Below are 24,202 nucleotides of genomic sequence, written 5' to 3' on the forward strand. Positions count from 1 at the left end.
AGAATGATTCGTTTATGTATTTGGGGATTTATGCCAAAACTGAAGTAAAGGATTCATATAATATAATTAGATTCAAGCAGAAATTCATATAAAATTATTTAAGTCTGCATCCATTCAGGCCCAGCCCAATAACGGTTCAAGTAGCTCAATTGAGCAGGGCCCAAGTTTTCAAGGGGCCCAAAATTTTTATATCATGTGTATTAGTCTTTATGATTTTGGGGCCTATTTTTTCTTTTCAAGCCCATTTTCTTAAGCCCACACTTATATTAAATATACAATACAATAGGTCGGTTTTTTTTTTCCAGAATTAAACGTCGACAAAAAAAAAAGGTTTACTGTTCGTGTTCGTTCGTCTGTGTCTGTTCGTGTATTCCAGCAACCATTGATCCATAATTGGTAATTTTTCTTTTGTTCTTGTATCCTTGAATAATATATTATGAATATTAATTGTTCAATAATCAATTAATTAATATGTAATTCTTTGTTGAGTTTCGTAATTCATTAACTGTATGAACGAATTTTTTATGAACGGAAGTCAATTTGTTATACTACTCAATCATAAAGGAGGTAAAGGAAGCAAAATACTACTCAATCATACTTGATTGTACTCCCGATCCAAGTAATCAAGAACAAATGAGCATGATAGTGAGGTATGTAAAGTGCACATCTGATTCTGTCATTGTTGAGGAGTCTTTTTTAGGGTTTTTGAATGTTAATGACATCACGGGAAAAGGTCTTTTTGATATTACACTTAAGGAGTTAAAGTGTATTGGTCTTGATGTAAATGATATGCGTGATCAAGGATATGACAATGGTGAAAACATGAAAGGAATACATCAAGGAGTGCAAATGAGATTTTTAAAAGAGAATCCTAGAGCATTTTACACTCCTTGTGGTTGTCATTCACTTAATCTTACATTATGTGATATGGCTAACAGTTGTGTTAAAGGAAAGAACTTAATCTTACATTATGTGATATGGCTAACAGTTAAGGCTAAACCTTATGTTAAACCATACCAACCACCACTTTCTTACCCGAGTAAAATGAGAAAAGAAAGACTTGAAGCCGAGCAATCCAAATTCTTGGATATGTTTAAACAAATAAATGTCAATCTTTCTTTCATTGATGTGATTTCAGGAATGCCAAGATATGCTAAATTCTTGAAAAATCTAATCACAAATAGAAAGAAAATGGAAGAACTCTAGGCTGTTACAATGAATGCTAATTGCTCTGCAGTGCTGTTGAATAAGCTACGAGAAAAACTTTCAGATCCAGGAAGTTTCACAATTCCATGTTTTCTGGGTAGTCTTAGTTCAATAGAAGCATTGGCAGATTTAGGTGCTAGTATAAATTTAATGCCGTATTCACTATACGCTAAACTAGACCTAGGAGAATTGAAACCAACACGAATAAGCATACAACTAGCCGATCGATCAGTAAAATGTCCTAGAGGGATAATGGAGAACATGCTAGTTAAAGTTGGTACTTTAGTATTTCCAGTAGATTTTGTTATTCTGGATGTGGAAGAAGATTCTCGAGTTCCTCTCATATTAGGAAGACCATTCTTAAACACTGCTAAAGCAATAATAGACGTGTTTGGTAAGAAACTGAACCTAAGTATAGAGGACGAGAGTGTTACCTTTTCTGTTGATAGAGCCATGCAACAACCACAATCTGCAGATGATACATGTTGTTACATTCAGACTATAGATTCACATGCAGAATTGTTAGAAGAATTTCCAGAATTACAAAGAACAGGAGAATATTCTTTAGGAGAAGGAACTGAACCAATTGATGAAGCTGAAATGTTAGCCGCACTCATGGATAATGAATATGAACCAACAACAGAAGAACTTCAAATGCTAAAAGAGGAAGACAGATATAGATATAAATCATCGATAGAAGAACCACCTACATTAGAGTTAAAGCCACTTCCAAACCATTTAGAATACGCTTATTTACATGGTGAATCTGAATTACCTGTAATAATATCATCTTCTCTTACGAAAAATGAAAAATCTCGACTCATTTCTGTGCTAAAATCTCATAAACCAGCTATTGCATGGAAGATTCATGACATTAAAGGTATAAGTCCTTCGTATTGCACACATAATAAAATTCTTATAGAAGAAGGTCATAAAACGTATGTGCAACGTCAACGAACACTAAATCCTAATATGCAAGATGTTGTTAAGAAAGAAATTATTAAACTGCTAGATGCAGGTTTAATTTATCCAATCTCGGATAGTCCATGAGTAAGCCCAGTTCAATACGTACCTAAGAAGGGTGGCATGACTGTCATCACAAATGAAAAAAATGAGCTTATTCCTACTAGGACTGTAACAGGATGGCGTGTTTGTATTGATTATAGAAAATTAAATGACGCCACCAGAAAAGATGACTTTCCCTTACCTTTCATTGATCAAATGTTGGAAAGGTTAGCCGCGAATAGTTACTATTGTTTTCTTGACGGTTTTTTCGAATATTTTCAAATTCCAATAGCACCCGAGGACCAAGAGAAAACCACGTTTACGTGCCCTTATGGTACTTTTGCTTACAAATGCATGCCATTTGGACTTTGCAACGCCCCTGCAACCTTTCAAAGGTGCATGGTGGCGATTTTTCATGACATGATAGAAGAATGCATGGAAGTTTTCATGGATGACTTTTCAGTCTTCGGTGATACTTTTGAATCATGTCTAGTTAATCTTGAACGAATGCTTATTAGATGCGAACAATCAAATCTAGTTCTTAATTGGGAGAAATGCCATTTCATGGTTAAAGAAGACATCGTTCTTGGTCATAAAATTTTAAAGGAAGGAATTGAAGTGGATAGAGCTAAAGTAGATGTAATTGCTAAACTTCCACATCCCACCAATGTTAGAGGAGTTACGAGTTTTCTAGGGCATGCCGATTTTTACCGACGTTTCATAAAAGATTTTTCTAAAATTGCCACTCCTATGAATAAACTCCTAGAAAAGGATGCTCCATTCATCTTTTCAGATGAATGCATCAAATCTTTTAATATTCTTAAAGAAAAACTCACTAATGCTCCAATCATGATAACTCCAAATTGGAATCTATCGTTTGAACTCATGTGCGATGCAAGTGATTTTTCAATGGGAGCCGTTTTAGGACAAATGATTGAAAAACGATTTTAACCTATTTATTACGCTAGTAAGACGTTACAAGGAGCACAAACGAATTACATAACTACTGAAAAAGAACTCCTTGCTATTGTCTTTGCTTTTGACAAATTTCGTTCATATCTCGTTCTAGCTAAAACAGTGGTCTATACCGACCATTCTGCTCTTAGATACCTATTTTCGAAACAAGATGCCAAACCACGATTAATTCGTTGGATCTTACTCTTACAAGAGTTCGATATTGAAATCCGAGACAAAAAGGGAGCAGAAAATCTCGCCGCTGATCATCTTTCTCATCTTGAAAATCCTGAATTAGAAGTTCTAAATGAATCGGCTATACAAGACAACTTTCCTGATGAATATCTTTTGAAGATCGATTATAATGAAATTCCATGGTTTGCAGACTATGCAAACTACTTAGTATGTGGATTCCTTGAAAAAGGGTTGTCGTACCAAAAATGAAAGAAATTCTTTAGTGATATAACACACTATTTTTGGGAAGATCCACATTTGTTTAAAAGTTGTCCTGATGGAATAATCCGCCGATGTGTATTGGAGGATAAAGCTAGTCAAATCTTAAACCATTGTCACACAGGACCAACAGGAGGGCATTATGGGCCTCAACTCACAGCAAGGAAAGTTTACGACGCTGGATTCTATTGGCCTACAATTTTCAAAGACGCACACCTTCTTTGTAAATCCTGTGATACTTGTCAAAGGGCCGAAAAAATAAGTCAACGTGATGAAATGCCACAAAATGTCATTCAAGTATGTGAAGTATTTGACGTTTGGGGTATTGACTTTATGGGTCCATTTTCAAAATCTCATAATAATCTCTACATTCTCATTGCCATTGATTATGTATCTAAATGGGCGGAAGCACAAGCTCTCCCAACTAACGATGCACGAGTTGTAGTCAACTTCTTAAAATGTCTTTTTGCAAGGTTTGGAACACCGAAAGCTTTAATAAGTGATCGGGGAACTCAATTTTGTAATAATCAACTTGAGAAAGTTCTCAAAAGATATGGAGTAACTCATAAAATCTCAACCGCTTATCATCCACAAACAAGTGGACAAGTTGAAAATACCAACCGAGCATTAAAATGTATTCTAGAGAAAACCGTAGGATCAAATCCGAAGGAATGGTCCATGAAATTGAAGGATGCACTCTGGGCTTTTAGAACAGCCTACAAAACTCCAATTGTTACCACACATTTTAAACTCGTTTATGGAAAAGCATGTCACCTTCCAGTAGAAATTGAGCACAAAGCATTTTGGACTTTGAGGACATGTAATCTTGATTTACATGAAGCTGGACGTCTACGATTAAGTCAATTAAACGAATTAGAAGAGTTAAGACATGAAGCATACGAAAATTCGTTAATCTATAAAGAAAGAACGAAGAAATGGCATTATAAAAGAATCAGAAGTTCAAAAGAATTTAAAGAAGGAGACAGAGTTCTTCTTTTCAATTCACGATTCAAATTATTTCCTGGAAAATTGAAATCAAGATGGTCTGGACCATTCATAGTCAAAAGAGTTTTCCCATACGGAACAATAGAGTTAATAAATTCAAATGGGATTGAATTTAAAGTTAATGGTCACAGAGTTAAACATTACATACATGGTCCGATGGAAGTTGACAATGAAGTCAATCATAATTTCACCACCCAAGAAAACCCTCAGAATGAAAACATAAATATGTTATCAACAACATATGAAAAACCAAAATTGAAAGACGGGGAAGCTTCAAATTGGAGTAATGAAGAAGAATTCCTATACAAACCTCCCATTCCAAGAAACGAAGAAAAATGTGAACAAGAAGTTCAAGTAGAAGTGAAAGAACCAAGAAAAGATCACTTGGAAAAGGTTAACAAACCAACTCTACTTACTAAAGTAGGAGACCCAGGTGAATTTATCATTTCTTGCTTGGTTAACGATGGTGCTATGTATAATGGACTCGCAGATTTAGGAGCAAGTGCAAATGTTATACCTCTTTCCTTATACAAAAGATTAGGTGTGGGTAAATTAAGACCAACCAGAATAGGTGTTCAATTATTTGATCAAACCATTAAACACCCGGTTGGAATAGCAAACAATTTACTTGTTAAAGTGGGAAGTTTGACCTTTGTTGCAAACTTTATAGTTATTAATATGGAGGAAGACCTTGATATTCCTCTAATTTTAGGTCGCCCATTTTTAGCAACCACCGAGGCGTTCATTGATGTAAAAGAAGGTAGAATGACACTAAGGGATGGTGACAAATCGGTCACCTTTGTGAACCGAAAGTTTAGATCTCTACCAACCAAAACTGTTGAACCAATAAAAAGGCCTAAGTGTGGGGAAGATGAAATAACAACCAATGATGACCTGATAACAAGGAACCCCGTTGTTGATACGAAATTAGATGAACCCGTTTTTAACATTTCAACGAAGAAACTTTATAAACGGATTCAAGATGCTAGGATTAAGTGGAACTTTAAGTTATGTAACCTATTAGTATTCAATTTGTCGCCTAAAGAAAAGGCAATGTTAGTTAAATTTGTGAAAGTTATAGAGGAAAGCAACAATTGGCTTGAAGCAAAAGTCAGAGATATACAAGTTGTTGATAGTTCAATTGAAAACGAAGTTAATCACAATTTTGACACCACAGCTAACTAAGTGTGGGAAGATTCGAATCTTTTAAGGGTAATATGTATTTATGTTAGAATTAGATATTCTATTTTCGTGTAGTTCTCGAGAATGGAATCCGAATGGTCTTTCCCTAGCAGACCCTAAAGAACTAGTCTTCTCCCTCCATTCTGATTTTTTATTTTTTTAGGTTTTACGAGATGAAGAATTCCTTTGATCTGAACCATGGTCTACTACTACACGCTATGATTACTAAACGTAATAATAACATCTTTTCGAGTGAACTGGTATCATTCATAAGAGGCAAAATGGACGAAGTGAGGAAAGAACTCAGGAAAGATCATCATACATTTTGGTAATGGAAAATCAAAATCCGCAACAAAAAGAAGAGCACGACACCTTGAAAGATGTCATAAATGCAGAAAATGGTCACACGAAGGTAAATGTTCAAACAATCAAACATATTCAAATACCGAATTTATTACTCTATGCAGAGAAGGACCGTTCATATGTTTAGAAGAAAAGTTATTGAAGAATCAAGGTTACGCTTATATAGCTATGGAAAACCAAATCACACAACTCTCCTATGAGTCGGCTAAAGTAGGTCTCTGAGAATTCTTTCTCACAGGTAAGTATGTACAGTTTTTATTTGTTTTTATTGCTTTTAACCTTTTGATAATAAACGCTGAATCGTTCGCTATAAATTATTAATTTGATATTCAATAAAATTAGGTATGCGAAACCGAAATTATTGATATCATACAAAAATTGATTACATCACTGCAAAATTTACCGTTTATTCTTAAGGTATAAATATCTTTAATCAATCAATCCAAAATATTTTAGAAATTCGTCAGGAGTAAAACTAGGTAAAATAGCCGAAATTACTTTACCCAAAAGAGGGGCTTATATTTTTGATAATATTTGATTGATTAAAGTGGGATAAAAGACCAAAAAGATTTTTCATTTTAATTTTTACCTTGTTTTTAAATTAATATTAAATTATTATTGTAAATTTTTAAAATCAATATATTTAAGTTTTTAAATATTTTTAAAATTAATATTTTTAATATAAGTTTGTAAAATTAATGTATAAAAATATTAATGATATTTATATAAATTTTTAATTTTATGCATTTTAAATTTAAATTTGGTGTGAATTTAAAAACAAAAATTACTTTATTTTATTAAGTTAAAAATATGATTTCTAAAATTCGTCGTGAGTTGAAGGCTAGGTCGTCGAACCGAAATTGCTTTACCCGAGGGCGGGACGAGAAATTTTGTTATCATTATTTTTAATCTTATTGATCTAAAGTATGCCAAAAACAATAAAAAAACCCAAAAATCTTTGCTTTTAAAACAATGCTTTAAAGTGACAAATTTTAAAATTTTGTCGAGAGACGAACTAGGACTAAGATCCGAAACACCCTCATTCTAAAAGAAACAAAATTTTAAATAATTTAATTATTTGTTTCATAAGTTAAAGGTTTTATAAAAAAAAAAAAGAATCAGACCCCATGCGATCGCATGGGGTTTCCTCATCAAAACCATGCGGTCGTATGGGGATCAAAATCTGGCCAGGATCAAAAAGAGCAGCTCGCTGTCTCTGTATCCACACTTCAACACACACACATATAGAAAACTCTCCCAAACACCCTCAAATTTCACGAATTTTTTTTTATATCAAAATTAACCAAATTTCTTGCTATAATCCGCTTTAATCATGAAATTGTTCAGAAGTTTTTCAAAGAAGGTAAAGATTTCACCCCTAAAACTCTTTAAATTTGAATTTTAGTGTTCTTGAGCTAAATTTTACATAATTTAATTTTATTAATTTCTAGTGTAATTAGAGTTAAATTGTTAGTATATTATGCGTGTATAACCTAGATTGATGCTATTTAACATGATTTGAAGCCAAAAACTTCAAAATTTTTAGAAATCTAGGGTTTGTGTTCTTGAGCAATTTGGGGCTTTTTGATATAAACAGGTTATGGCCGATTTTTGTCATGAATTATTGCTAAATTAAGTAGTGTAACATGTTTAGGTAGCTAAATAATCCAAACTTTGATCCTAAACATGATTTTTGAGAATTAAAGTGGACTTTTTAAGTCTAAAATTCATGAACTTGATTAATTTGATGTAAATGTCATTTGAAACTTGTTTAATTGATAGTAATGATTAGTTTAACATGTTATTTGAGTAGATTGCTTATAAACTTTGTAAACATTTTCATATATGCTTATTTGAAAAAAGTGTAGAATTGATAAAAATATGAAAATGAGCATGAGTTTAATATGGATTAAACATGTCATTGTAATTGTTTCAAGTTGTTATTTTGCTAACACTAATGCATATTTGGATGCACAAATTTTGTGTTTAATGTGTTTTGCAGAAATATACCGAATCTGGCGGTACATCATCATCCAGACAACCTGAAAACGAACCACAGCCAGAAATGCAATATGAGCCACAATATAAACTAGAACCTAAACAGGAACAACAACAGGAATAACAACAACAACATGATGATCAACATGTACCATATTATGAGCCGGATCCACAATTTTTTATTACCTACGTAGTATTTCACGCTCATCATATAGTAGAACACCCAACAATTCATGAAGAACAGTTGCATCCCAATTTAAGGATTGATAGAAGTTGGAGAGATTACCCGATGTACCAAAGTAACAAATTTAAACTGGTAACGAAAAATGTGGAAGTACCGAGAGTAATCGATTGGGAGCCTTTGGAAAGGGTACACCTAGCTAACCCAGTTAGGCAGCATCTAATCCAAAGGTATGACAGCTCTTCTTTTTCCGATTGGGAACGTTTATTTACAACTCGTAGGCCTGTATATAAAGAGTGGTGTGTTGAGCTTATGAGTTCTATAGCTTTTAATAAGGATGTAGATAGGTTAGACGATAAGAGTTTTCTTAGTTTTTTACTTGGCCGTAGGATGTACAGGATGTCCATGCTGGATATGGCTAGGGCTTTACAGATTTACACTCCTGCTGAATTACTACTACCTGATTGTACAAATTTGATTTATCATGGTGAAAGGGTGGATATGAATTTTGACGCTGACGCCGTCTGGAGGCGTATGTCAAATTATAATGTTTTTACGCGGGGAGGAAGACACTCCTATTTAGATATTAACAAAGCAGAGCTTCGCATTATACATAGATTTTTAGCTAATTCGATTACACAAAGAGGTAACAACAAGGAGAAAATGACCTTACACGATTTATTTTACCTTAAGTGTATTCGAAACACTAGAAACTTTGTTAATATCCCCTACTGTGTTGGTTTTTATCTGTCCAAAATGGTGGAAGGTATACAGGACGGGGGAATAATAGGAGGAGGTATTTTTGTTACTCTCATTGGAGAGTATTTGGGTGTAGATAGGGATCAAGGGGGTCCACTGATGGTGTGTAGGGAACAGGATGAGACTTTAGGATTTCGGGTCTATCAAGGTGCAAAGGTATTAAAGAGCAGCCGCAATCAGGCAGTACCATATCAGGGCTCTCATCCACAGGTAGAGAGAGGTTCAGATGAGGAAATGGAGGAAGCGGATGACATTAGGGAGGCTATTACTGACGTTTACCAGCGTATAGATGAGGTAGAAATGACAAACGAGGCTAGACATAGTCAGTACGAGCAGTGGCACGCCGAGAATGTATACGAGCATTCCAGGCAACGACAGCATGATAGATGGCACTATCATCAGCATCAAATCATGAGCCAGCTATCACCTCAGGTACCAAATAACTACGTACCTACCCGACCTGCGTACTATCCGCCACACCAGCCCGATATGCGACCACCATTTACTCTCTACGACCCCAACCAAGCCTATCAGCACACCTATAAACAACCGTGGAACTCGACCGATGACATGAACTGGAACCCCTATCCAGATTGATACAGTTCCCGTTGGTGATTTTTATCTTTTATTATTTTTATTTACTTATGTTTAAAACATATAATATTGTGATACTTTTATGTAATTTTTAACATTTTCATTTATTTATTTTGTTACTAATATTTCGTATTTATAATTTGAAAGTGAGATGTTAAGTCCCATTTCAAATTACCATACATGTTATTATTTGTATGTATGTATATTGTCAATTGTACACAACAGGGTAAAACAGTGAATTTTCAAAGATTGGCATTAAGTTCAGCAAAAGCTACTAATTTTGACGATAAAACGAAAAACAAATGTGATGTAACAATAAGACGGAATGAACAAATGATGTGCACTATTAATCATTCAACAAACAAACGCCAATATGTTTGGAAACTTTGGTAAAATTTAATCATTTTTCTACGCTAATCACCCTCAATAATTTAAATTGTACTGATTTCTTGCAAATGAGGGCATTGCAAGATCTTAAGTGTGGGAAGGGGTTAAATTGTTTCGGATTTTTAAAATTTTAAATTTAAACACTTGGTTACCATTAAAAATACTAGTAACGCAGTAGTTGTATTAGAATCTAGTGCTCTCTGATAATAAGGAACAGCCATAGTCTTATATACTGACTACCCAAATTTAGTAAAATTTTTCAAAATTTTCAACTAAATGAACTCAAAATTATGTTTATACATATTTATGAACGATAAAACTAGGTGTTAACACCGAAATTATTGTTACCTCGTAAAGGACATAAATTGAGAAACAACTCAAAACGCTTGAATTCATTTAAAATGGAATAGAGGAAAATAAAAAGGCAAAGAAAGGAAAATAAAAGCCAAGTGTGGGAAAAATTTACCAAGTTTTTTAGAACATATGTCACATATTTTTGTACAAATAATTGAAGATACTTTTGTTTTGGACGATATTAATCAGTTTTACCCAGTTTATTGCAATATAAATGAAATTTTAAAGGAAGTAAAGTCTTCCGAGAAAAAGACACGCGCTTCTTGATTTAGGTCAGGAAGTTGTCGTCCAGACCAGTTGTAGAGTCTACGAAAAATCTTGAAAAGTTTTCTCGAAAATCAGCTGGAAATCCACGGACCTCAGCATCAAACAGGGTCGCCAAGTGGTCAGACTTATCCTAACCATGAGAGGATCTGTCTCGTACAATGGGGGGCACCGTGAAAATTAGCTTATAAGACTAATGAATCAGATCCCCAGAAAGGATAATCTCCTTAAAGATCAAAAATCAGCTTTTAAGCCTGATATTACTCAATCCTTGAGATTGACCTTAAAGATTAAGAATTCAAACTCATGGAATTCAATGATATCTAAACTCGAGTTTGAACGAGAAAATATTTTGATCAAATTACAAACCGATTTGTTTTCTGAAAATCCATTTTCAATGCGTTCATTACCATTGAACGTAAAATTCTAAGAATTCACCAGAATTCATTAGGTCACCTGAACCAAATCGGGTGTCAACCGTAAGAACGGTGGTTGCATAGCATGGTCGAAGACAGGATCTTGTGCCAGACCAAAAAACTATAGGGTGATCTTTACTATTGCTCCTACAAAGGATAGTAATTGCATCCGACATGATATAGACCATAATCAAAAGCATGTCACGGGACATTGCCTTAACGGTTGCTTGTTCAACGCTTTCCTTTACAACCTGACGGTAGTTTACAAAAAGGTAATATACGGAGCAAGTATACTGGACGTGTTGCTTTCTCAATACAAGGTTAGCAAGTGGGTGACACAAAACCATAAGTTTTGAGCTAAAATTTTCAAATCTGAAACCCACAAAACCCACAAAAATAATTTACAAACACCGGTGAAGGGTTATTCCGGAAAACTTATCTAGGGTAAAAGCTAGATTGAATTTTTAAAAGATCAAATATTTTCATAAAGATCCAATTTCCTAAAGGATCTAAATTTTCATAGTCATGTGGGACTGTAAACCACAACGTTACTATCATTGTTCATACCACCGTATAGAAATCACTGATGTACAAAGTGTGAAGAATAAAGAAGTGATTCAAGTATGTTTTTATTTCAAGTTCTATATTGCTTGAGGACAAGCAACGCTCAAGTGTGGAAATATTTGATAATGCTAAAAAAGAACATATATTTCATAGCATTATCCCTCAAGAAAGACAAGCTTTTAGTTGAAATTGTTCTATTTACAAGTGATATTCGTTTAAATAATAAAAGGTGAAGACAAAAGACAGATTCGACGAATTGAAGACGCAAACGACCAAAACGCTAAAAAGTACAAAGTACAATCCAAGTGGTTCAATTTATTGATAAGAAACGTCTAAAAGTTACAAGAGTACGAGCCGCAAAATGCAAAGTACAAGATATTAAATAGTACGCAAGGACGTTCGAAAATCCGGAATCGGGACATGAACCAACTATCAATGCGCGACGCAACGGAGCTAAAATTACAAGTCAACTATGTACCTAAATATAATATAATATATAAATAATTCTTAAAAATTATATTTACATATATATATATATATATATATATATATATATATATATATATATATATATATATATATATATATATATATATATATATATTATATTATATTAAAAACCGTCGGCAAACTAGAAAACAAAGTTATGTGAGCTGGATCAGAGGGCCATGCGATCGCATGGCCTGGAAGCACAAAAACCATGCGATCGCATAGAGTCCTGTAGCTGCCTACATTCTATAAAAAGCAACGAATTTGGCCAATTTATGTACTCCTTTATTAATCTCTCTCACTCTCAATATATATATATATATATATATATATATATATATATATATATATATATATATATATATAATTTTAATTTTAATTTAAAGATAATAATAATAAGGTTATAGTGGCGAATGTTTTAAGTTTGTAAGTCAAAATTCTGTCCGTGTAACGCTACGCTATTATTAATCATTGTAAGTTATGTTCAACCTTTTTAAATTAATGTCTCGTAGCTAAGTTATTATTATGCTTATTTAAGCCAAGATAATCGTGATGTTGGGCTAAATATTAAAGACGGGGTAATTGGGCTTTGTACCATAATTGGGGTTTGGACAAAAGAACGACACTTGTGGAAATTGGACTATGGGCTATTAATGGGCTTTATATTAACTAATTGATACCTCGTTAATTTAATATAAAGGTTACAATTTGACGTATCTATATATAACCACATACGCTTAATCGGGTACGGTGGGTGGGATATCTATAAATTCGAATTATTGTTCATTTGACCGGACACGGGAATGGATTAATGGTTAATGGACTCATTAAAACAGGGGTGGATTACATTCAAGGGTAATTGGTGTAATTGTTAACAAAGTATTAAAACCTTGGACTACACGCAGTCGATAACCTGGTGTATTCATTAAACAAAGTATTAAGACCTTGTTACAGTTCGAATCCCCAATTAGTTGGAATATTTGACTTCGGGTATAAGGATAATTTGACGAAGATTCTCGCACTTTATATTTATGACTATGGACTATTATGGACAAAACCGTATGGACATATCGAATAATCCAGGACAAAGGATAATTAACCCATGGTAATAAACTAAAATCAACAAGTCGAACATCATGATTACGGAAGTTTAAATAAGCATAATTACTTTATTTTATATCTTATCGCACTTTTAATTATCGTACTTTTTAATTATCGCAATTTTATTTATCGTCATTTTATTTATCGCACTTTTAATTATCGCAATTTTATTTATCGTCATTTACTTTACGCTTTAAATTAAGTTATTTGTATATTTAATATTTTACATTAGGTTTTAATTGTGACTAAAGACATAAAATCGACAAACCGATCATTAAATGATAAAAACCCCCCTTTTATAATAATAATAATAATATTACTTATATATATATATTTATACAAATATAGTTTTTAAAAAAAAATATAGCGTTAAACTTGGCTAGCTCCCTGCGGAACGAACCGGACTTACTAAAAACTACACTACTGTACGATTAGGTACACTACCTATAGTGTTGTAGCAAGGTTTAGGTATATCTACTCTAATAATAAATAAATAACTTGTGTAAAATTGTATCGTATTTAATAGTATTTCGCAATAAAAATAAAACTATTTCGTATACACCTCGCATAATATCACATGGACATGAAATTTGCCAAATAAATATTAAATAATATGTAGATAAATATTGTATAGAACAACACTAATGCATGGCCTTTTGAACATGGATAATAAAACCTGTAACATACTAAAGCATATATATCACTAATATTAGTGCTTTGTATTCTGTCTATATAAATGAAACTTAAAGCACTGATTTTTCCTATTGTTTTACTTATACCAAATTGAACACTTCAACCAATTACATACATATGATACTTGAATCTAGGGAATTTTATCACCTGTGATAGTAAAAAATTGCTACTCCTAAACATCAAACAAATATGGACAAATCCACTTTATCATCAAAAGTATAGGATAACTGGTTATGCAAGAACTACTTGATTTGCTTATAAACACTCGTCAAATGTTATGTGATCAAATCTTCTAAGTTGAATCAATATAAATTACATTACTAACAAAATGTATCTACAAATGGGTCAAATTAACTGAAAACTAAAATCAAAATTTGTTACATACCTCATCTTTTGATGAAAGGCTATAGAACCATTAGAATGCAAAAAAATTTAAAAGATAAAGCATTAAAATGATTAAAAATATCACATTAGAAGTCACTTAAGAAAAAAAGAATATTTTACTAATCCTCACACACAAATACATCATGAATATGAGCAATAAGGAAAGGCTAAAACCTTGAATAGATTATAGTGGTGTCAATCGATCTTGAGATGTATGTTTATCATCAACAACAAACGTGAACATTTTTCCCCAATTCATCAGCCACAACCTTTACATGACCATAATTTACATATGATCAATTGACAAAAAGAAAATTTTGTTTGTAAAAAACCTTACTTGAAGATTGGTATTGAACTTCTCTGATCTTGTAACAAATAAAAGCACTTTTCATGGGTATAAAAAAATAAGAGAGAGAATAAGAGTAACTTCTCTTTTCTTCAGGCTGTCGTCTCCTGAAAAAAACTTTTTCCATGAAAGTAATGCAAGTTGAAACACATTCAGAAGCACACCACTCAATATATCAAACAAAGAATTAAAAAAAAGACACATGTGTAATTTATGGTTCTTTGATTTAGTGCAAATAGGATATTAAAAAGCTCATACCAATTTCTAACTCATGCCATTGGTATTGGTATGCATCACCCAAATTGCACCTGTGCTACTTCGATTTAGTATGGATACTACCTTCCATAATCTCTCCAGCTGAACATTGAGATTCTGCAACTGAACTTGAGATTAATACTGAACAATCATCTATTTCTAAGCAAGAAAAAACGGCAGCAGGTATCATCGACTACATATGAATCACTTTGAATAAGCATATATAGTTGAAAAAACAAAATCAACGATTTTTACGATGAGCTGTGATTTTTTTAAAACCTACATAATTCTGCAATGATCTCTCGTTCTTCAAATCTGCAAAAAACTACATATCAACCAAAAATAATAAACTTAAACAAATAATAAACATTATCTTGAATGACCCGGTAACTTGATATTCATTACTATCAATCATGTAACTTGAAGATGTAAGTTTTACTAACTAATGCATATAGTTCTAATATAGGAGAATGATAAGTTACACTTCTTTCTAAGAGGTGCTAAATAATTATATATTCCAAACACGAAATAATCAGAACTTTATTTATCTACTCTTGAGAATCTACACCTGTAAAATTCAAACAAAACCATTGAGGCATTTCATCGAACATTAGCTGTGCAACACAAATCATTTTCATTGGTATGAAATACAAATACATATCATTTATATTTTCACACCACTAAAAGACATGAAGCTAATAATTACCTCTTAATTTTGCATCTCCTTCTTTACACCCATCGTAATAATCTCAAGAACCTACAAAAAATCAACCAACCAAACTAAAATAATAAAATCATGATAGGATGTATAAAACATTAAAATAAAATAAATAAATAAAAAACATGTACCTTCAATGAGCACCAGTTTTTTGCCAAAGCTCGAAACAGAGAACCGTTAAGCAAAATTCAATTTGCAAGATAGAAAACTCCTAAATAATTTTATTTACTATTTACTATTACATGATAGAACAGCAAGTAATTACCACAATTGAGATCACATGTGACTAAAGTAAAATATAGAAACTATCAAAAACAACCAATTAGAATCAAATTACACTCCAATCTAACAAAAAGTGAACAAAAAGTGATTAAGAACGGTGAAACCCTAACCTTAGTTATTATTATGAAGCCAGGTGAATAGAGAATTGATTGAAGAAAAGAAACCCTAGCCTTTTTAATTGATGCTCGTATTATATTATTAGGGGTAATAAAGTAATCAAACAATTAAGCTAGGTGATTATGAGATCATAATCTTGATTAGGAAAATTGAATGGTTAAGATTAATGTTGTTAATGACAATGAAAGGCTAGGATTAATGGTTGGATTCTTAGATGATCTATTTTTACTTTTGTTATTATAATATAAAAAGATTACTTCCAATGTATTAATTATCTCGTTAAATTTGGCCGTCTGAATAATATGAACAACATCCCATATCCCACTTAAACTATGTACTAACTATTATAGTTATTATTATTATTTTATTATTATAATTTCTACACCATATATAAAGTACTATATTAGGAGTATTATTTTATTATTTATAATTAATTATTTAACATTCTATTAAAAATTTTAAGATGTTTTTTTAAAAAAATTGACTAGTCAGATATATTTTTAATTGGCTTTTTCGACTATATATTATGCTTACTATTTTTGACAATTAATTTGATATATCCCAAAAATAAATACTAATAATAAAAATAGGATAAAAAAATACTACGTATATAGGTTTTGAACGATCGTCGATATGCGTATTATTTTTATGTAGGTTTTAAACGATCGTCGACATGCATCACTTGATGCTTCCAAGCAATCCCTTAAAATCATGCATTTCTTTATGAGCGCTATACAAACGAGCAATTTCACTACTCGTTGGTTTCCTCAAATATTCATCAACATACAGTTCCAAAATGCATTTACAGAAGCTATTAAGATAGATAATTGATGTATCTTCAGCCATTTGTAAGTATTCGTCAAACATGTTCGTTGTTATACCATAGCCAATTGACGTACCGTGAATGTACATTTTTGTATCGTAGTGAAACTTGTCGACCAAGAGCATTATTTTTTATTTAAAAAAATATGCATATCGACGATCGTTCAAAACCTATATATTTGTCCTATTTTTATTATTAGTATTTATTTTCGAGATATATAACAAAAATAGTAAGCATAATATATAGTCAAAAAAGATAATTAAAAATATATTTGACAACTAAATTTAAGAAAAAAATCTTAAATTTTTTATTAGAATGTTAAATAATTAATTATAAATAATAAAATAATAATATAGTACTTTGTATATGGTGTATAAATTACAATTACAATAATATAATAATAATAATAACTATAATAGTTAGTACATAGTTTAGGTGGGATATGAGATGTTGTTCATATTATTCAGACGGCCAAATTTCACGAGATAATTAATACATTGGAGGTAGTAGTAGTAGTAGTAGTGGTAGTAGTAGTAGTAGTAGTAGTAGTAGTAGTAGTAGTAGTAGTAGTAGTAGTAGTAGTAGTAGTAGTAGTAGTAGTAGAATATACTACGTAATTCATTTAAAGTAATTGATAGAAAAAATTACGTCATTGGTACCCGTGGTTTGTACACTTTTGCATGAGTGATACCTAGGCATTACTTATTATACATAAAATGATGAAATTACCCTCACATGTGTTGCACATGTGAGGTATTGGGTACTAACCACGATTTTTCAACAAAGCTGAGGTACTAATGAAGCAAAAAAATAAGTATTAGTGATGTGATGAAAAACATTACAAACCACATGTACTATCAAAGTAATTTTTTCTTGTGATTATTGTGATAGTGACTTTCTGTGGGGTTCAAAGTGAGAAAAAAGAACATTATTTACAGAAAGGAAACTCAAGAAAACAACTTTATTATGCCACTCATAACTGAACATTCAAATTTATATTGTTCCCATTAGAAATTCCACCTACTTTAACCTCATAATAATGGCAATTTTAGAGGAAGTTTGTCATTTTGTTAACTCTTGGGGTATAACTAATGTTTCACTCTTACCTAAGGTAGATATGTATCAACCCAAATTTTCTTTGGTACTATGAAAACATCTACCTTCCTTAGCTTTTATTTTACAAGGGTATAAATCAAACATGTTGAACTCGATTAGCATAATCTACAGTTTTACTTGTGTTACATCCCTTATGGATAATCTGATATCTATAGAGGGGAAAAAAATACAAAAATATTATTGAGATATGTTGTGTTGGATCATTAAAAGTAGTTGAACCTGTTAGCTAGATTATTCATTATCATTGTATTTGAGCCCATGTCTATAAGGGCCTCCTTATATTGTACAAGCCCATTAGGTTTTCTAGATAGGGCCTATTTATATCTTTTGTATGTTGTGGTTAAGGCATTCAGTCAAATAACAAAACACGTTATCATTGTTAGCTAGATTATTCATTATCATTGTATTTGAGCCCATGTATATAAAGGCCTATTTATATCTTTTGTATATCATGGTATCAACAGCACCATCCGATCCCCAAAAACAAAAACCCTAAACCCCAGAAAAAAACCTAACGATCAACATCTGCTGCTCCTTTTCTTTTCTGTCGTGCAATCACCTTCTGCCTTTTTCCTTTCAATCGAATACTACTCAGCCTACTTCATTCTCATGGCACCATTAAATAAATATGACAAGTTATACATGGTTACATCCGTCACCCATCTCATCCCAATCAAATTCGACCTAGCTAAACACGACTATACACATTGGAGCACTCTATTTTCTACTCATTGCGCTTACTCATTGCGCTACGTTTAATGTATGCAGCTTTCTTGAGGCCTCGTCAAGTAGTGATGCATCGGATGAAGAATCATTGAAGGCTGGGGCTGTTGTCTTGGGGGTAGATCTACCTCACCATTTTGGAATTCCTACTCGAACGGTTACTCAATATCCATCCGAAAACTGCTCATGCCGCTTGGGAATTTCTGAAAAAAATCTTTCAAGACAACAAACGATCAAAGGTTGTTGAGTTAATCACCGAGTTACATTCCCTCAACATAGGTGATTTAAACGCTGAGCGATATTTTCGTAAAATCGATACTATATCCGCTATGCTAAGCAATCTCGAATCCGATGTAAAAGATGAAGACTTGGTTACATATGCAATTAATGGCCTAAACGATCGCTTTTCCCACGCTGCTCACATCATACTTCATAGAAATCCCTTCTTGAGTTACAACACGGTACGCTCTATGATAACCCTCGAAGGAATGCAACTCACCCGCAAAAATCGATCCATCACCGAAACCCATGGCACACCATCGGCTCCCACTGCCATCGTGGCTCAATCTTCTAATTCGACTCAGCCATCTAATCACACCACCAACAATCAACAAGTGTGTCGCAATTTTAATCGTGGTCATTGTAGGTTTGCCGAAAATTGTCGCTATTTGCACCATCATTCACGACCTGAAACTCACCCTGTGCACACAAATAGTACACAGCCCAACAATAATACTCAAGCTAATTCTCAGGCTCATCTTTTGGAAATAATAGCAGCCCAACAACAGCTTTTAGCCCAACAGTCTCAGTATCGGGCCTATACACCTCCTGCGGCCCAGTTTTCCTTCAGGCCAAGGACACCGCTCGCCCACACCATCGGGCCTCCAGGATTTTCTATTAATGGGCCACAGGCCCAACAACCGGTTACTCACCTGCTTCCTGGTCCGCCTGATTACCCTTCGGTCCAGGCTCTTCCGGCCGAACCTGCTCATGCTTCTGGCCCAAGTGCTTATTCATGGACTACTCCAACTCAGGCCGCATCTATTGGGTCTGCTCCAACCCAGGTCGCACCTACTAATGGACCTCCTCAGCAACCTAATTATTTTGGTCAAGAGACACTGTTGTCGCATGCGTTTTGCACCATGACTCTCCAGGACTACAAAAATGCCGGTTGGCATATGGACACAGGTGCTACCACACATCTCACATCTAGTATTAATAATTTAAGTACTATATTTAATCATTTCATGTACCCATCGGTCGCCGTTGGTGACGTGAATACCATTCCCGTCACTAACGTTGGCCATAGCGTGTTGCCTAATATTCATCGACCTCTGTATTTGTCCAATGTCCTTGTCACTCCCAATATTGTCAAAAACCTCATCTCTGTCCGTCGCTTTGCCCGCGATAATAAAGTATTTATTTGTTTTGACGAATTTGGTTTTTCTGTGAAGGACTATCTGACGCACTGCCTGCTCCTCCGATGTGACAGCTCCGGAGAACTATACCCCTTCACAACTCAGAATAAATTAGTCACCTATCAAGTGCTTCTCACTACCCCAACGACCTGGCATAAACGATTAGGACATCACAACGTTGAAGCTTTTCGTCGTCTTATTTCAAATAATTCAATTGTTTGTAATAATACGAAGTCTCCCGAGTTCTGTCATGCATGACAACTTGGCAAACACGTGAGATTTCCGTTTCATAGTTTTAGCACGCATATTTCTTCTATGTTTAATATTATACATTCGAACTTATGGACTTCACCTGTTTTAAGTCTTAGTGGTTTTAAATATTATCTTATTTTTCTTGATCATTACTCTCATTATCTTTGGGTGTTTCTTTTGCGTAATAAATCAGAAGTGTTCAATAAATTTATTCAATTTCGTGCCTTCGTTAATACACAAATTAAAACCAAAATAAAAGCCTTTCAATGTGACCTAGTTGGAAAATTCGATAACACACCTTTTCACCAATTAACAAAATCAAACGGAATTCAACTTCGTTTTTCATGTGCTCAAACATCCCAACAAAACGAAAAATCTGAAAGAATGGTTCGCACAATAAATAACCTCATACGCACCCTTCTATTCTAAGCCAAACTTCGACCTACATACTGGGTTGAGGCCCTACACATGTCCGCCTAACTTCTAAATCTCCTACCCTCTTCCGCCATTAACTACGAAATTCCCCACACTCGACTATATAAACAACCACCCACCTACTTCACTCTTCGAGTCTTTAGTTGCCTTACCCACATCTAAATACCACAAATAAACTCGCGCCTCACTCCACCCCATGCATTTTCCTTGGGTACCCATTCAATCACCGTGGGTACCGCTGTCTTGACCTCTCCACCAACAAAATCATTCTATCCCGCCATGCCACTTTTCACGAGACCATTTTCCCTTACGGCTCATCCATACCGTTGCCCCCACCTCATACTAATCCATCTTCATATGCCTTCCTAGACCCACCTCCAAACACGTTTTCCCGAACCTTTCCCAACACCACCGAGAGCCCTACTCTGGCCACTAACCCCATACCACCACCGTCACCACAACATGTCCCTAACCCCACTCCACCTTCATCACCACCACACGATCCGCCACCTAATCAACCACCACAAAATATACCAACCACATCCACTCATCCCATGATCACCCGTCACCGTGTAGGCATTATTAAACCCGTAGATCGCCTTAACCTACACGTCTCCACCATATCTCCAGTTCCTTCCACATATTCTCACGCTTTCAAAGACCCTAACTGGAAACACGCTATGACCGAAGAGTATAATGCTTTGATTAATAATAGTACATGGACCCTTGTGCCCCGCCCCATGGACACGAACATAGTTCGCTCCATGTGGCTTTTTAAGCACAAGTTTAATGCAGATGAATCGTTAAGCAGGTATAAGGCTCGACTCTTTGCCAACGGTCGTAGCCAACAGGTCGGTATTGATTGTGATGAGACCTTTAGTCCAGTTGTGAAACCGGCTACCATTTGGACCTTTCTCAGTCTCGTTGTTTCTCGACATTGGCCAGTTCATCAGTTTGACGTAAAAAACGCATTTCTTCATGGTAATCTATCAGAAACTATCTACATACATCAGCCACCCGGTTATCGTGATCCATCGCGCCCAGATCATGTTTGCCTTCTACATAAGTCTTTATATGGTTTGGAGCAGGCTCCTCGGGCATGGTACCAATGTTTCGCAGGATATGCCCATAGCATTGGTTTTGAGCAGCGCCGATGTGATACATCCCTCCTCATTCTTCGAAAAGGGGGTGATACTACCTATCTACTCCTATATGTGGATGATATCATTTTGACTGCATCATCGACTGCCTTTTTACAGCAGATTATCACTTCGTTACATCGAGAGTTCTCTATGACTGATCTTGGTTCGCTGAACTATTTTTTGGCCATCTTCGTCACATGTACATCTTCAGGGATGTACTTATCTCAGCGGATATATGCAGCTGACATTCTTGAGCGTGCTGACATGACTGGCTGTCAGCCAAGTCGGACACCGGTTGACACCGGGTCTAAACTCTCAGCCACGGGTCCTCCTGTAGCGGACCCGACTCTCTACCGTAGCCCTGCTGGTGCCATTAAGTACCTCACTTTTATGAGACCCGATATCTCTTACGCTGTCCCGCATATATGTCTTTTTATGCATGACCCTCGAGAGCAGCATTATTCCGCGCTCAAGCAGATTCTTCGGTACATTCAGGGCACTTTAGACCTTGGTCTCCAGCTATATGCATCATCTACCGCTTCCCTGACATCATACTCTGATGCAGACTGGGCAGGGTATCCCAGCACTCGTCGCTCCACATCTGGTTACTGTATCTTTTTGGGTTCTAATCTTCTGTCATGGTCCTCCAAATGACAGCTCAGCCCGTCCCGTTCTAGTGCAGAAGCGAAATACCGTGGTGTAGCCAATGCCATCGCGGAGACATGCTAGCTTCATAATCTTTTACGAGAGCTCCATTGCCCTCTCTTCTCGGCCACCGTCATATACTGCGACAATGTCAGTACTGTTTATATGTCAAGCAATCCGGTTCAACACCAATGAACCAAGCACATCAAGATAGATATTCATTTTGTTCACGATCTTGTTACACAAGGACACGTTCGAGTTTTACATGTTCCCTCTCGCTATCAGTACGCAGACATCTTCACCAAAGGGCTACCCACCGTTCTTTTTGACGAATTTCAGACGAGTTTGAGCATCCGCAAGCCTCCCTCTCAAACTGTGGGGGGATGTTAGCTGGATTATTCATTATCATTGTATTTGAGCCCATGTCTATAAGGGCCTCCTTATATTGTACAAGCCCATTAGGTTTTCTAGATAGGGCCTAATTATATCTTTTGTATGATGTGGTTTAGGCATTCAGCCAAATAACAAAACACGTTATCAGAACCTATTTAACCTCCCTATTAATTTGGCAGTAATCTTGTGACAAACACGTAACTGCAAATGAATAAAAATTAATTTATTCATGTTTTGGCCAAGAATGTGACTTAAGCAATATATGTGGCATAAACGAACATGAAATGTTTACCTCAGGTTGATACGGATGTGACCACGAGCTTTAATTTTCTGATTGATAAACTTGGGTTGATATTGAACACAAATCAGTTCATGTTTAATTCCCAAGTATATTCTGTTTTAAAGGTTCATTTCATGAGTACATCAGCTGGTAATGTGACAACCCGGAAATTTCTGAACAAATTTAAACTTAATCTTTATATGTTTCCGACACGATAAGCAAAGTCTGTAATGTTGAAATCTCAGAAACTTTGAACTGTGTTCATGTATTCATTTACCCTTCGACTGCTCTTGACGATTCACGAACAATTATGTGTAAATAGATATGTATGAATATATATGTGATTGTTAAATTGAGAAATATTAACAAAACATTAAACGGTTTTATTGATATGTAAATATATTAGGAAATCTATTTTATGACTTGTAAACGTTAGCAAACGTATAACATTATACTTATTCATTATAAATAAACATCTATATATATATATATATATATATATATATATATATATATATATATATATATATATATATATATATATATAGGTAGACAAAGTATATTGAGCTTATATATAAGTGGTTTCGAATACAATTAATAGATATAGTGACACTTGATTTGTTAACCAAGTTAATACAAACTTATAAGGATTTAAAATAAACATAAGTTATAGTAATAGATTAGGTGATCTGTATATAATTAGTTTTAGGAGAATAAACTTTATGATAATATTTGATTTAGTGTCAAACGTACGAAAACGTTTTCAGTTTAAAAGAATTCTATTACTAAAACGTTTTATAATTTGAATATGTATGTAAACCCTAAATTAAAGTTTTATAAATTACATGTACATATAATTATTGTTTCAAAAATATAAAACATTTTGAATATATAAAGTTAGAAAA

General features: G+C 34.1%; 1 protein-coding gene across 1 annotated transcript; it reads left to right on the forward strand.

The window, feature by feature from the left end:
• The first annotated feature begins 633 nt into the window (after nt 1-633).
• On the forward strand, nt 634-20,408 carry LOC139870821 (uncharacterized). Its single transcript, XM_071858591.1, has 2 exons — nt 634-1,005; nt 18,855-20,408. Exons 1-2 carry the CDS (start codon nt 634-636, stop codon nt 20,406-20,408), a joined length of 1,926 nt encoding a protein of 641 aa, XP_071714692.1.
• The last annotated feature ends 3,794 nt before the right edge of the window (nt 20,409-24,202 follow it).

The sequence above is a fragment of the Rutidosis leptorrhynchoides genome, chromosome 10, assembly GCF_046630445.1.
Source record: "Rutidosis leptorrhynchoides isolate AG116_Rl617_1_P2 chromosome 10, CSIRO_AGI_Rlap_v1, whole genome shotgun sequence".
NCBI lineage: Eukaryota > Viridiplantae > Streptophyta > Magnoliopsida > Asterales > Asteraceae > Rutidosis > Rutidosis leptorrhynchoides.

Bases quoted from the DNA above. Each gene is read 5' to 3' on its own strand.
- LOC139870821 (XM_071858591.1), top strand. From the start codon at position 634: ATGAGCATGATAGTGAGGTATGTAAAGTGCACATCTGATTCTGTCATT. The intron at 1,006-18,854 runs GTTAAACCATAC...TCTTGGGGGTAG, and splicing joins CAGTTAAGGCTAAACCTTAT to ATCTACCTCACCATTTTGGA.